Raw genomic sequence first — 13,197 nt, 5'->3', positions numbered from 1 at the left:
CTCGGTAGATGCCGTCCGCCCCTCTCCTCCCGCCATCCTGTACAGTTGTACGCCTCCTCTCTGCCCCTCTGTTTCCTACCCCCCGTTGGATTTCTGTGCTGTTGTTACCTCTGAAAAAAGCTCAGTTATGCATCCGTACTGTTGTATACCTCTGTAACGCGTTCTGTTGCTTCTCAAAGCTGGGTCTGAGCTCAATAACTACAATAATAATAATAATAATCATAATAATAATAATGCTGAAATGGATCCCCGCCAGCCCTGACACTTTTTCAGCCTTTCCAATATCCTGTCCTGGAACACTTCAATAACCCAGTCACAGTGAAACCCGGACGAAGTCAGCATACAAATCTCCCCGGATACCTGCGCTCCTGTACCTCTCTACCTCCCACCCAGGGGTCAAGTCCTGAAAAAGGGGGGGGCTCATTAACATAAAAATTGAATGTGGCGTCACCTGAAACAGGGTTGGTCTGGGCCATAACATTTTTTCAGGCACCAATGAAAAAGAGGCCAACAGGTGCAAATGGCAATTCATTCCTTTTGGGACACTGTTTGAATAGTACCCCAGGGAGTGGGGGGGGGGGGGGGTTGTTTAATAAAATGTGATGCAAATTATTCATTTTAAACAATATTGATTCAACAACAATGGACAAAACTACTAACCACATAGTGAAGTAACTCATCACACCCGCTGACATTGGCCAAAAAAGTGGCCACTTTGATCAAAATAATGGACTCACACTAGCATTTTGCTTTTTTGGTTCAGCCATTGGCCTAATGCTCTATAGGCCAGTCCGAGCCTGACCAGAAATTAGCATATCAAGGTGCCCTCTGAAAAAAGTGGCTGGACTCCGTCCAACCACGTGTACCATTGACTTGAGCCCTGCTCCCACCCCCTTCCATCTTTTACATGTCAGTCGAGCTCTTCTTAACCTCCTTTCCTATTCACCCTTCCCTGCCCTCACCACAGACACCCAAAATAGCACGCGATGCCTCCTCTTCATCCCTGCAGAAAGAAAAAAAAAAGAACCTCCATCCTGCTCATTGCCATCTCCTCTTCCATTGAAAACAGAACACGGACGGCTGGCCCGTACCCTAAAGAAGTGGCTCCTAGCAGCGCTGGGGACTGGGTCACCGGATCTGTAGCTAGATCTCAGGATCCAGCCAGAGTCAGCGGTGGGCAGAATTTTTTTTAAAAATGAAAGCGCCCCACAAGCAAATGGTAACTTCCTCTGGTGACCCCATGCACGGGGTCACAAGAGGAAGTTACAGTTCTCAGCCAAAACCCAGTCCTCAGCCACAACCCAGTCCTCAGCCACAACCCAGTCCTCAGCCATGACCCAGTTTATTTATTTGTGCAATATTTGTCATATACATGGACCCGGATTATGTATTTATTTATGCAATGTTTGTTGGATACCTGTATCCGACAAACATTGCATAAATAAATAAATAAATATGCAGGTATCAATCAGACAAACATCGCATGAATAAATAAATTATCCGGGTCCAAGTCCACACGATGCAGCCACCCAACTGCTTTCAGAGGGGAACTGCAGGAGCTGTGCTGTCTATGGGTCAAGTAAAAGAAAACGTTGCTTCTGGCAAACAGTGTTTGAATAAATAGTACCCAAGGGGGAGCTTTTTCTATAAAATGGGGTCCAAATTGTCAATTTTAAAGAAAATGTACTAAGCAACACTGGTCAAAACTATTATCCGCATAGTGAGGTAACTCATCACCAGTGCCATGGAAGTGGTTTAAAGTGGAATTCATATATAGTTTGGAAAAGAAGCGGCATGAAAGAAATTGTGCTGTTTTAAACTATTATTTTTGACATTTCCTTTGATCGATGGTCAACTGCCAGCTCTGCCCTCCATAAACCCCGCTTCCCCGGGCAGTGCTAACCCCTTCCCCCCCAACCCACCCCCCGCCTCGGCCCTTGTGGAATCCCCTACCAATTATTTTCAATTCCCACCACTGGCTCCCAGAGTCCACGCCAAACACGGAGGTTTGGCGAAATCGTACCCAAAGGAGGAAGTGTGGGTCCCACATCGCCCTCCCAAGCATGGTCCGCGCCAGGCCCGCAATCCGCTGGGCGCCTACGTGCGAAAATACCAGAAAGACCCTCGCGGTGTTTGAAGTCCGAGGGGATTTCACTGCATCGTTGGGTCTTATGGTGCCCCGCCCCTCCCCCGCACACCGTTAATGTAGGAGCATCATCACTGCATGGCTGTACACCTGTTTACATGTGATGATACATGTAGCGCCTATACAAGGAAAACGAGGCATCCACTCGCCTGGCTCTGCCCATCTATCGTTTTATTTATCAGTCGAAAGATGCACCCATCTGCCAGACAAGTCTACCATCGAGCAATCAGGTCGCCCGTCTTTCCCCTGCTCCATTTGAACTTCCATCTGCCCTCCTGTCTATTAAGCCATCAGTCCGTCCATCCACCCAGTCATCCCTCCACATACCGCTCTGTGCATCCTCGGGCAACTGTTCTCTCGCCCTAAGCGTCCAGGCCTCCTGTCCAATCCGGCACCATCCGTCCATCCGTGTGTGTGTCGGTCCCACCACCTAGCATCGTGCCTCCATCCACCGAGTCCGTCCATCCGTCTAGCTATCCTTTGCCTTATCTACCCGCCCGCCCTTGCCTCCACCCGTCTATCTATCCACCTGCCTGTACAGCCCTTCATCTAACCACTCATTCATCCATCCACTTCAGTTCATCTTCCGGCCAATCCAGCAGGCTGACCTCCCATCCCTGCATTCGCTTAGACACCTGTCAATCTCCGCGCCCTCGCATCAGTCCATCCAGCTGAATGCCTCTGTATTGCTCTGCCCACATCAGCCCCTTTACAACCTCTCTGCCCGGCCCCCGTGTGCATTCACCCCCTCACGGGCCGGCCCATACACCTGCTCGCCCATCTCCCCCTCACTGGGAGCCGTGCAGGAGGTGCTGGCTCTCGGCAGGCAAAACACGATGCCCCCTGGCGGGAACACTCTACCTGGCTCACCGCTCATTGCATCTAGCGGCAGCAAATCAGAGCACCCCTAGGAACACCCCCACCTTCATTCCTTCCACCTCCCCATCCCCCTCCTAAGGACCAGGGAACTCTCCTCGTCCAACACGGAGGGTGAGGAAAGGGGGCGGAAGGAGGGATCGGTGGCATTCCAAAACCGCCTGTAATAAAACCCATCAAAGAGCCCGTCGTGCTCCTGCAGAGTGCACCAGCTCCCATTCTCCGAGCTATAAATCCCACATGCTCCAACTGGTACCCAACGGCCGCAGATCGAGCCTGGGGCCACTGCACCCCCTCCACAGAGCACCCCACGTCTCTCACCCGGCTCTGCAAAGGCCCCGGCAGCTCTCCCGCTGGAGTGCCCACACCACCGGCATCCCGGGGCTCTTCTGATAGCCGACACAGAGATGGAGGCAGAGGGCCGTGGCAATCCCCCATTTCCCCTTCTCTTGCCCCATCACCTCCATGGATTCGCCCGGACCCCAGCAGCCCCTGTCCATCTCCCAGTGACATAATTCATACCCGAGATCACTGCCGGTGTAAGAGAGCCGCAGAGGGCCCGGGTGGCACCTGCTTTCCACCCCCCGTCATTCCGGCGCAAAGACACAATGAAAGAGAGGCGGCCCACCTGTCTGGCCCTTGCCCAGCGTCTTCTCCAGCCTGTAGGGCCCCACGTACTGGGCATGCTGGGCCGGCGGCTGGAAGGGGTGCACGCCACCTGCCTCCTTGGCACCGGACATGGCGACTGGGGTCGCGTCGAGGGCCGCCCTTCGCCGCTTTCAGGACCAGACAATGGGCGCCTGCCGAGCACCGACGGCCGACGGCTCGCGGGCCCCCCGGGCTCGGACCCGGGCCCGCTGGGGGGGGAGGGAGCGGAGGGGGAAGTGGATCGCCGCTCCTCTTTGCTGATGCATCCAAAAGGGGGAGGACATGGGAGGGGGGCCGAGAAGGAGAAAAGGGGGAAAAGGGGGGTGGGGTGAACGGGAAGGAAGGATGCTATTCTCCGGGTACCAGCATCTCAAGGACTGGCGTGGTCCCTCGGCCCCGGGCTGTGGTTGGGCTGCGGATGTTAGAGGGACGCCGGCACCTCGGCCCTTCTGGGGATCTCTCTCTCCCCCCTCCCTCCTTCCTTCTCTGCAATCTGTTCGTTCGTTCTCTCGCCCGCTCGCTCGCTCTCTCTCTCTTCCTCCCTTTCTCTCTCCTTACATCAGCATCCGGGGATGCAGTGACAGCTACAATTACTTTAACCCCTTCCCCGCCCAGTCCCCCGCCCCCTGGTCCAGCCTGCTGGGTATGCACCAGCTGTAGGATACACACACAGCCTGCACCCGGCGCAGAGGAAGGTGGCGGCAGGTTTTTGGTATGGGGGCGGGGAGGGGAGGGGCGGTATGAAATTATCCGGAGTTATTAACACCATGTAACGCGCACCCAGCCGAGAGAGGTATTTCCCCGCAAGGCAGGAGTGGGTGATGCTGGAGGGAAAGGCGGCCCAGGAGGAGGTGGCGGGCGAAGAGGAGAGAAGGGAAGGTAACAGAGGGAGGGAAGGAGACGTGCCGTATAAAGATAAGACTTGTGGAGTTTGATGTGGGAAGGGGTGCCCAGGGGAAAGAACAGGGGAGCGTGTGAGAACGGGAAATCGAGAAGGGAAGCCCAGGGAGAGATCAAACGCTAGGGAATGAGAGAGCGCGAACACAGGACGAAGAGAGGGGAGAGGAAAAGGGGGCTAGAGACGAGAGAGGCAGGGACAGAATGGCCGAGAGAAAGGGAACTAATGCGAGAGAGGAGACAAAAAGAGTCCTGATAAACCACAGCGACGGGGGAGGAAAGAGAAAGAGAGGAAACGGCACTCATAGAGGAAGATTGTAAGAGGCAGAGAAGCGGAACACGAGCGGAACCAGAGAGAAAAACAGAAGGGGAATTATTAAGGTGGGGGAAAAAGAGGGGGTATTTGAATATGGAGAAAAAGAACAGGTGGTACGAACAGACTGGAGCGTCCACCACATCTTATCCCTTGACCTTCAGGTGGTCAATACGGGGTCTAGGGCTTTATATAGTTTGTCGTTGAATTCTGGTAAGAACTGGATTTAGTGGAAGGAGGGTATTATAAGTAGTTTTAATAACACTTTGGCTGCCTTAATGAGTGGAACAACATTGGAATGGAAGATGTTAATTTTTAATCTGTGTAATTTTGAGCAGTCCATGGGGGATATTTGAAATGATGCCTTTCCCCCAAATACTCATTCTATGAAGACGACACAGCACCTATAATGAAAACATTGCTCAGGCGAGGAAAGTGATGGGAGCCCCAGCTAGGGCCACTAATGCATTAGGCACTCCCCCGCAAAATAGACTTTCCTCCATAAAACAAGAGAAGCAGAAATATAAACATTTATGCCGCAAAAGGAGGCGGAGCTGATGCACAATCTTTAGAAGACCAGGAATTCCTCTGGCTTTTGGGATCTCGTTATTGGGACTCGTGTCAAGTTGATGTGCAACTAAATGCTCTGCCTAAATTCCATTGGGTTGACCATTTTTGAGGCCGCGTAGTCCTTCAGTGGTGCGGCAGAGGATTGCCCTGGTCCAGGCTGGAAGGGATTCTGGATAACTGGGATTTTGGAATCGATCATGGGGTTACACAATTACGGCGCCTGTTTACTGCGACCCCCGAAAAGGCGGACTTCTTTTATTTCTACCCCCTTTTCATCCCATATATATATGTGGGGGGATGATGATGGGGGAGCGGTGACCCCTGCATATATATGGGGTGAAAAGGGGGTAGAAATAAACAAAAACCAGCATTTTCATGCGTAGCAGTAAACGGGGCGCAGTAATCACATAGATCCATCGATCATGAGACCGTTTTGGAGGTGATTTCTCAGAGTAGTAATTCTAGGGTCCCCGGCCCCAATCACCTTTCCAACAAATGGTTCAAGGGGCGATCGGGTAACTCGGTCTACTATTCTAGTCTTATTGTTTAAAGACATTGCCTCCCTAGAACGCATTCCTGTGACATGGCGTACTTCGTATGCCATTTCCGTATCTACACCGATCCAAAGAACTATCGCCCTATCACCATCTTGGACACTGATAGTAAGATCCTTGCATCCCTCTTACTAGCCCATCTGGAATCTTGGGCGGGAAATGTAGGTAGGCTCAATTAACTGCAGATAGGGTTCAGAAAGGCTCACAGGACCAATTTAAATGGCTTTTCATAAGAACCCTTCCAGATTCAGCCTCCATAGACATGTCTACCGCATTTGACCAGGTATATAGGAGCCATTTTTGATCTGACCTGGCTGATTGGGGAATGCCGGATGGCTTGTTGAGACTGATGGCTGGCGTGCATGACCCTTGGTTAATTCAAGTTAGGCTGAATCACAAAGGTGCTTTGTCACGTAAAGCTTAAAATAAGGTAGGCCTGATGCAGGGATGCATTCTGGCTCCCTACCCCTTTAACCTGTATGGCTCGGATGTGGACGAATATGTGAACCCTGCCTCTTTTGCTCCCCCCAAATTAGGCTGTCTCAAAGTTGGTGGCTAGCTTCTGCTGACGAGTTATTATTGTTTGACCATACCCCCATTGAGTTAGAGCGACTTTTGAATGCACTTTCTGGGTTTGCCAAACACAATTCTCTGTTAATTAACAATGGGAAGACTAAGATCATTAGATAGGCAAAATTGTGAAAGAGGTCACGTTTTAAGTGACGGCTTCAGAATGAGATCCTGATGCAGGTAGACAACCTAGTTTATTTGGGATTTCCCGTCTGTAGCTGCCCTCAAAAGGTACCTATCTACTCTGCATTTAAACAGAAAGCACTGACTTTCGTTAATCAGATGATTAAAATTATTGGAAAGTATGGTAGATTTTCATTTACACCAATCTTGATTTATTATGAGAGTAAGGCCGTCCAGCCTCTTTTAATTTGTAGATGGGGAGCATGTGCAAGTGGATCTTGGTCACCTGGCTTAAGCCCCGCCCACCCTGTGCCTTTCTGGTTGCCGCTCTTTTTCCGCAATTAGCAAGCCCCACCCACCTGGTGCCTTCCTGGTTGCTGCTCTTTGTTCCTTCTTAAGCAGCCCTTTAGCCTCTTTTCCTTTGCAGATGGCGAGCAGGTGCAAGTGGATCTAGGTCACCTGGCCTATGCCCCGTCCACCTAGTGCCTTCCTAGTTTCTGATCTTTTTCCCCACTCAGCAAGCCCTGCCCACCTGGTGCCTTCCTTGTTGCTGCTCTTTTTCCCTACTTAAGGAGTCCTCGAGCCTCTTTTTGCCTTAGCAGATGGGGGGCAGGTGCAAGAGGATCTTGGTTACCTGGCCTAAGCCCCACCCACCTAGTGCCTTTCTGGTTACTGCTCTTTTTCCCCACTTAGCAAGCCCAGCCCACCTGGTGCGTTCCTTGTTTCCACTCTTTTTCCCTACGTAAGGAGCCCTCCAGCCTCTTTTCCTTTGCAGATGGGGAGCGGGTGCAAGTGGATCTTGGTCACCAGGCGTAAGCCCTGCCCACCTAGAGCCTTCCTGGCTGCCGCTCTTTTTCCCCAATTAGCAAGCCCCGCCCACCTGGTGCCTTCCTGGTTGCTGCACCTTTTCCTTACGTAAGGATCCCTCCAGCCTCTTTTCCTTTGCAGATGGGGAGCAGGTGCAAGTGGATCTTGGGCACCGGGCCTATGCACCGCCCACCTAGTGCCTTCCTAGTTGCCAATCTTTTTTCCCACTTAACAAGCCCTGCCCACCTGGTGCCTTCCTTGTTGCTGCTCTTTTTCCCTACTTAAGGAGCCCTCAAGCCTCTTTTTGCCTTAGCAGATGGGGAGCAGGTGCAAGAGGATCTTGGTCACATGGCCTAAGCCCCGGCAACCTGCTGCCATTTTCCCCACTTAGCAAGCCCCGTCCTTCTGGTGCCTTCCTGGTTGCTGCTCTTTTTCCCCACTTAGCAAGCCCCACCCACCTGGGGCCTTCCTGGTTGCAGCTCTTTTTTCCTTCTTAAGGAGCCCTACAGCCTCTTTTCCTTTACAGATGGCGAGCAGGTGCAAGTGGATCATGGTCACCTGGCCTAAGCGCCTCCCACTTGGTGCCTTCCTGGTTGCCGCTCTTTTTCCCCACTTAGCAAGCCCTGCCCACCTAGTGCCTTCCTGGTTGCTGCTCTTTTTCCCTGCTTATGGAGCCCTCCAGCCTCTTTTCCTTTGCAGATAGGGAGCAGGAGCAAGTGGATCTTGGTCACCGGGCCTAAGCCCCGCCCATCTAGTGCCTTCCTATTTGCCGATCTTTTTCACTACTTAAGGAGCCCTCCAGGCTCTTTTCCTTTGCAGATGGGGAGCAGGTGCAAGGGGATCTTGGTCACCTGGCCTAAGCCCCGCCGTCTGGTGCCTTCCTCGTTGTCGCTCTTTTTCCCCACTTAGCAAGCCCCGCCCACCTGGTACCTTCCTGGTTGCCGCTCTTTTTGCCTACATGAGGAGCCCTCCAGCCTCTTTTCCTTTGCAGATGGGGAGCAGGTGCAAGTGGATCTAGGTCACCTGACCTAAGCCTCGCCCGCCTTGTGCCTTCCTGGTTGCCGCTCTTTTTCCCCACTTAGCAAGCCACACCCACCTGGTGCCATCCTGGTTGCCGCTCTTTTTCCCTAGTTAAGGAGCCCTCCAGCCTCCTTTCCATTGCAGATGGGGAGCAGGTGCAAGTGGATCTTGGTCACCTGGCCTAAGCCCCGCCCACCTAGTGCCTTCCTGGTTGATGCTCTTTTTCCCCACTTAGCAAGCCCAGCCCACCTGGTGTCTTCCTTGTTGCCACTCTTTTACCCTACGTAAGGAGCCCTCCAGCCTCTTTTCCTTTGCAGATGGGGAGCGGGTGCAAGTGGATTTGGTCACCAGGCCTAAGCCCCGCCCACTTAGTGCCTTCTTGGCTGCTGCTCTTTTTCCCCACTTAGCAAGCCCCGCCCACCTTGTGCCTTCCTGGTTGCTTCTCTTTTTCCCCACTTTGCAAGCCCCGTCCATCTGGTGCCTTCCTGGTTGCCGCTCTTTTTCCCCAATAAGCAAGCCCCACCCACCTGGGGCCTTCCTGGTTGCAGCTCTTCTTTCCTTTTTAAGGAGTCCTACAGCCTCTTTTCCTTTACAGATGGCTAGCAGGTGCAAGTGGATCTTGGTCACCTGGCCTAAGCGCCTCCCACCTGATGCCTTCCCGGTTGCCGCTCTTTTTCCCCACTTAGTAAGCCCCGCCCACCTGGTGCCTTCGCGGTTGACACTTTTTTCCCTACTTAAGGAGCCCTCAAGCCCTTTTTCCTTTGCAGATGGGGAGCAGCTGCAAGTGGATCTTGGTCACCTGGCCTAAACCTGCGCACCCTGTGCCTTCCTGGTTGTCGCTCTTATTCCCCACTTAGCAGGCCCCGCCCACCTGGTGCCTTCCTGGTTGCTGCTCTTTTTCCATGCTTAAGGAGCCCTCCAGCCTCTTTTCCTTTGCAGATAGGCAACAGGAGTGTGGATCTTGGACACCGGGCCGAAAGCCCCGCCCATCTAGTGCCTTCCTATTTGCCGCTCTTTTTCCCTACTTAAGGAGCCCTCCAGCCTCTTTTCCTTTGCAGATAGGCAACAGGAGTGTGGATCTTGGTCACCGGCCCGAAGCCCCGCACATCTAGTGCCTTCCTATTTGCTGCTCTTTTTCCCTACTTAAGGAGCCCTCCAGCCTCTTTTCCTTTGCAGATTGGGAGCAGGAGCAAGGGGACCTTGGTCACCTGGCCTAAGCCCCGCCCACCTGGAGTCTTCCTGGTTGTCGCTCTTTTTCCCCACATAGCAAGCCCCGCCCACCTGGTGCCTTCCTGGTTGCTGGTCTTTTTCCCTAGTTAAGAAGCTCTCCAGCCTCTTTTCCTTTGCAGATGAGGAGCAGGTGCAAGTGGATCTTGGTCACCTGGCCTAAGCTCTGCCCACCTAGTGCCTTCCTGGTTGCCACTCTTTTTTCCCCACTTAGCAAACCCCGTCCACCTGGTGCCTTCCTGGTTGCCGCTCTTTTTGCCTACTTAAGGAGCCCTCCAGCCTCTTTTTCTTTGCAGATGGGGAGCAGGTCCAAGTGGATCTTGGTCACCTGGCCTAAACCCGGCCCATCCTGGTCCTTCCTGGTTGCCGCTCTTTTTCCCCACTTAGAAAGCCCCACCCACCTGGTGCCTTCCTGGTTGCCGCTCTTTTTTCCTTTTTAAGCAGCCCTACAGCCTTTTTTCCTTGGCAGATGGGGAACAGGTGCAAGTGGATCTTGGTCACCTGGCCTAAGCCCCGCCCAACTAGTGCCTTCCTGGTTGCCGCTCTTTTTCCCCACTTAGAAAGCCCCGCCCAACTGGTGCCTTCCTGGTTGCCGGTCTTTTTTCCTTCTTAAGCAGCCCTACAGCCTATTTTCCTTTGCAGATGGTGAGCAGGCGCAAGTGGATCTTGCTCCGATGGCCTAAGCCCCTCCCACCTGGTGCCTTCCTGGTTGCCGCTCTTTTTTCTCACTTAGCAAGCCCTGCCCACCTGGTGCCTTCCTGGTTGCCGCTCTTATTCCCTACTTAAGGAGCCCTCCAGCCTCTTTTCCTTTGCAGATGGGGAGCAGGTGCAAGTGGATCTTGCTCACCTGGCCTAAGCCCCGCCCTCCTAGTGCCTTCCTGGTTGCTGCTCTTTTTTCCCACTTACAAGCCCCGTCCACCTGGTTCCCCAGGCTTCCAGGGACAACGAAGGAAAAAGTCACGGACAAGACGGGGTGCATGCACATGACAGCGCGGCTCCCAAGTGCGATCACAAGCAGGGTAACCCTTCCAACCGACAAGGAATTGGAGCACGCCCCGACGAATCCGTAAGTCACATATTTCCTGTACTTCAAATTCAGGGACCCCCGTACTTGAATGGAGGATGGCCGAGGACTGGAACGCCCAAAGGCATCCTTCACAAAGGGTTTCAAAAGAGAGACATGAAACACTGGATGCACTCGCCAAGATTGGGGTAACACCAGTCGAAAAGCAACTGAGGACAAACGTTTAGAAATCCTGAAAAGCCCATAGAATCGGGGTGCCAATTTGGTGGGCAGATTTCGTACTGGCAGGTTCTTAGAGGACAACCAAACCAAATCGCCCACCCGGAAATCCGGCTCTGTGGACCGACCCTTATCTGCCTGCTTTTTCATGCGCTCCCGTGCCTCAACCAGGGTACCCCGGGCCAGGTCGTGTTGCTTCTGGATGTCGAAGACCAATTGATCCGCAGATGGAACAGCGCTGGGCAGTACTGGACTAAAAGGAACCAACTTGGGATGTAGCCCGGTAGAGCAAAAGAAAGGGCTGACACCAGTAGCAGTATGCGTTGCGTTGTTATAGGACACCTCAGCCAAATCAAGATTCTTCACCCAGTTGGATTGAGTTGCATTGGCATAACAGCGTAGGTACTGCTCAAGAGTTTGGTTGGTTCTCTCCGTCTGTCCATTTGTGTGCGGGTGATAACCAGAACTCAAAGCTCTGCGGACACCAAGATGATTGCACAATTGATGCCAAAATGAGGAGAGAAACTGCGAGCCACAATCTGAGATGATCTTCTCCGGTAATCCATGCAGTCGGTAGATGTTGTGTAGAAATGCCAGAGCCATCTGAGAGGAGGTGGGTATCCTTAAAAAAGGTATAAAGTGTGCATACTTCGTGAAACAATCCACTACCACCATAATGCAAGTGTAACCCTCAGAAGGCGGGAGCTCGACAATAAAGTCAGTGGCGATGGTGTGCCATGGATAGGGCGGTGTTTCAGTAGGCTGAAGTAATCCCAAAGGTTTTCTCCTTGGCGTCTTGGTCTGAGCGCAGATTGGACAACCCTCCACATACCTCTTGACCTCCTTGGCCCAACCCGGCCACCAGAATTGTCTGGAAACTAGTTCCTGAGTGGCCTTGACGCCACGATGACCACCGACTTGTGAATCGTGAAACCCCTGAAGGATGTCTAACCGAAGTGAACACGTCGGTATGTACAGACGTTTCAAAAAGAACAGAAGACCGTTGCGTTCAGTGATTTGTGGTCGCTTCAGTATGTCGGCTCGATCTGGGTCAACCAGTGTTTCTTGTATTATTCTCTGCAGATGAGGAGAAATCGTCAAAAGAAAATGCTTAGGAGAAATCAATGGAGTGTTCAAACTGCAATCCTTCTCTTCCTTCTCCAGAGAGCGCAATAAGGCATCAGCCTTCAGGTTCTGAGAGCTGGGGATGTAAGAAATGTTGAAATCGAAGTAAGAAAAGAAAAAGGCCCACCTGGCCTGGCGAGCGGTGCGACACTGCAAGGATCGTAAAAACTGCAGGTTGCGATGATCAGTGCGGACCTCTACAGAAAAACGACCACCCAGCAAATGGTGCCTCCACTCCTCAAACGCAGTCTTGATGGCCAAGAGCTCCTTCTCTGTTCACTCGGAGCAAGCTTTCGTGAGAAATAGGCCACCGAGTGTTCTTCGTCAGATGTAGGATGCTTCTGTAAGAGAACAGCGCTGACAGCGAAATTGAAAGCATCAGCCTCAACGATGTAGGGCATCTCATCGTTGGGATGACGTAAAACAGGAGCTGTACTGAATGCCGTCTTCAAACGGTTAAAGGCTGCTGACGCCTCTGAATCCCAAAGGAACGGAATCTTGACGCTGGTCAAACGTGTCAACGGGGCCGTGACACGAGAAAATTGAGGAATGAAGCGCCGATAAAAATTGGCGAATCCCAAGAATCTTTGAAGGGACTTCAAGTCGTGAGGTTGTTTCCAATCACGGATTGCTTGTACCTTATCAGAATCCATGTGGATTCCGGCCTCGCTGATCACATACCCCAGAAACTCAATCTTGTTCTGATGAAATGAACATTTTTCAGCTTTGGCGAACAACTGATTCTGTGACAGACGTAGAAGGACCTCACGTACATAGGAAACATGTTCCTCCAGATTGTCTGAGAAGACCAGGATATCATCCAGATAAACCCAGACCGAGATGCCAATCAAGTCGCTGAAGATGTGATCCATAAACCGCTTGAAGACGGCCGGGGCATTACACAACCCGAAGGGCATTACCCTGTATTCGTAATGCCCAAATGGAGTCTTAAAGGCCGTCTTCCACTCGTCACCCTCCTTGATTCTGACAAGATGGTAGGCTCTGCGAAGGTCTAGTTTGGTGAATACTCTGGCTGACCGTAATGACTCCATGATGTTCCGAATCAAAGGTAACGGTT

The 13,197-nt window shown here is 52.3% G+C and overlaps 1 protein-coding gene across 3 annotated transcripts in view; it reads right to left on the bottom strand.

Moving 5' to 3' along the window:
• The window catches only part of LOC138527139 (serine/threonine-protein kinase BRSK2-like), a 743,148-nt gene extending 738,915 nt beyond the window's left edge, over positions 1–4,233 (bottom strand). Inside the window, exon 1 of one of the 3 annotated variants that reach the window (XM_069638239.1) lies at positions 3,651–4,233. In XM_069638239.1, coding sequence (XP_069494340.1) covers positions 3,651–3,762 — 112 coding nt within the window. In that variant the 5' untranslated portion in view covers positions 3,763–4,233. Of the gene's footprint in view, positions 1–2,473; positions 2,616–3,650 lie in introns of those variants that run through there. The other 2 variants (XM_069638257.1, XM_069638249.1) reach the window with 2 other exon arrangements.
• Between the last annotated feature and the right edge of the window lie 8,964 nt (positions 4,234–13,197).

The sequence above is a fragment of the Ambystoma mexicanum genome, chromosome 1q, assembly GCF_040938575.1.
Source record: "Ambystoma mexicanum isolate Mex_15411 chromosome 1q, UKY_AmexF1_1, whole genome shotgun sequence".
Lineage (NCBI taxonomy): Eukaryota > Metazoa > Chordata > Amphibia > Caudata > Ambystomatidae > Ambystoma > Ambystoma mexicanum.
Note: the sequence above shows the minus strand (reverse complement) of the source record. Positions and strands in the feature narration are given on the sequence as shown.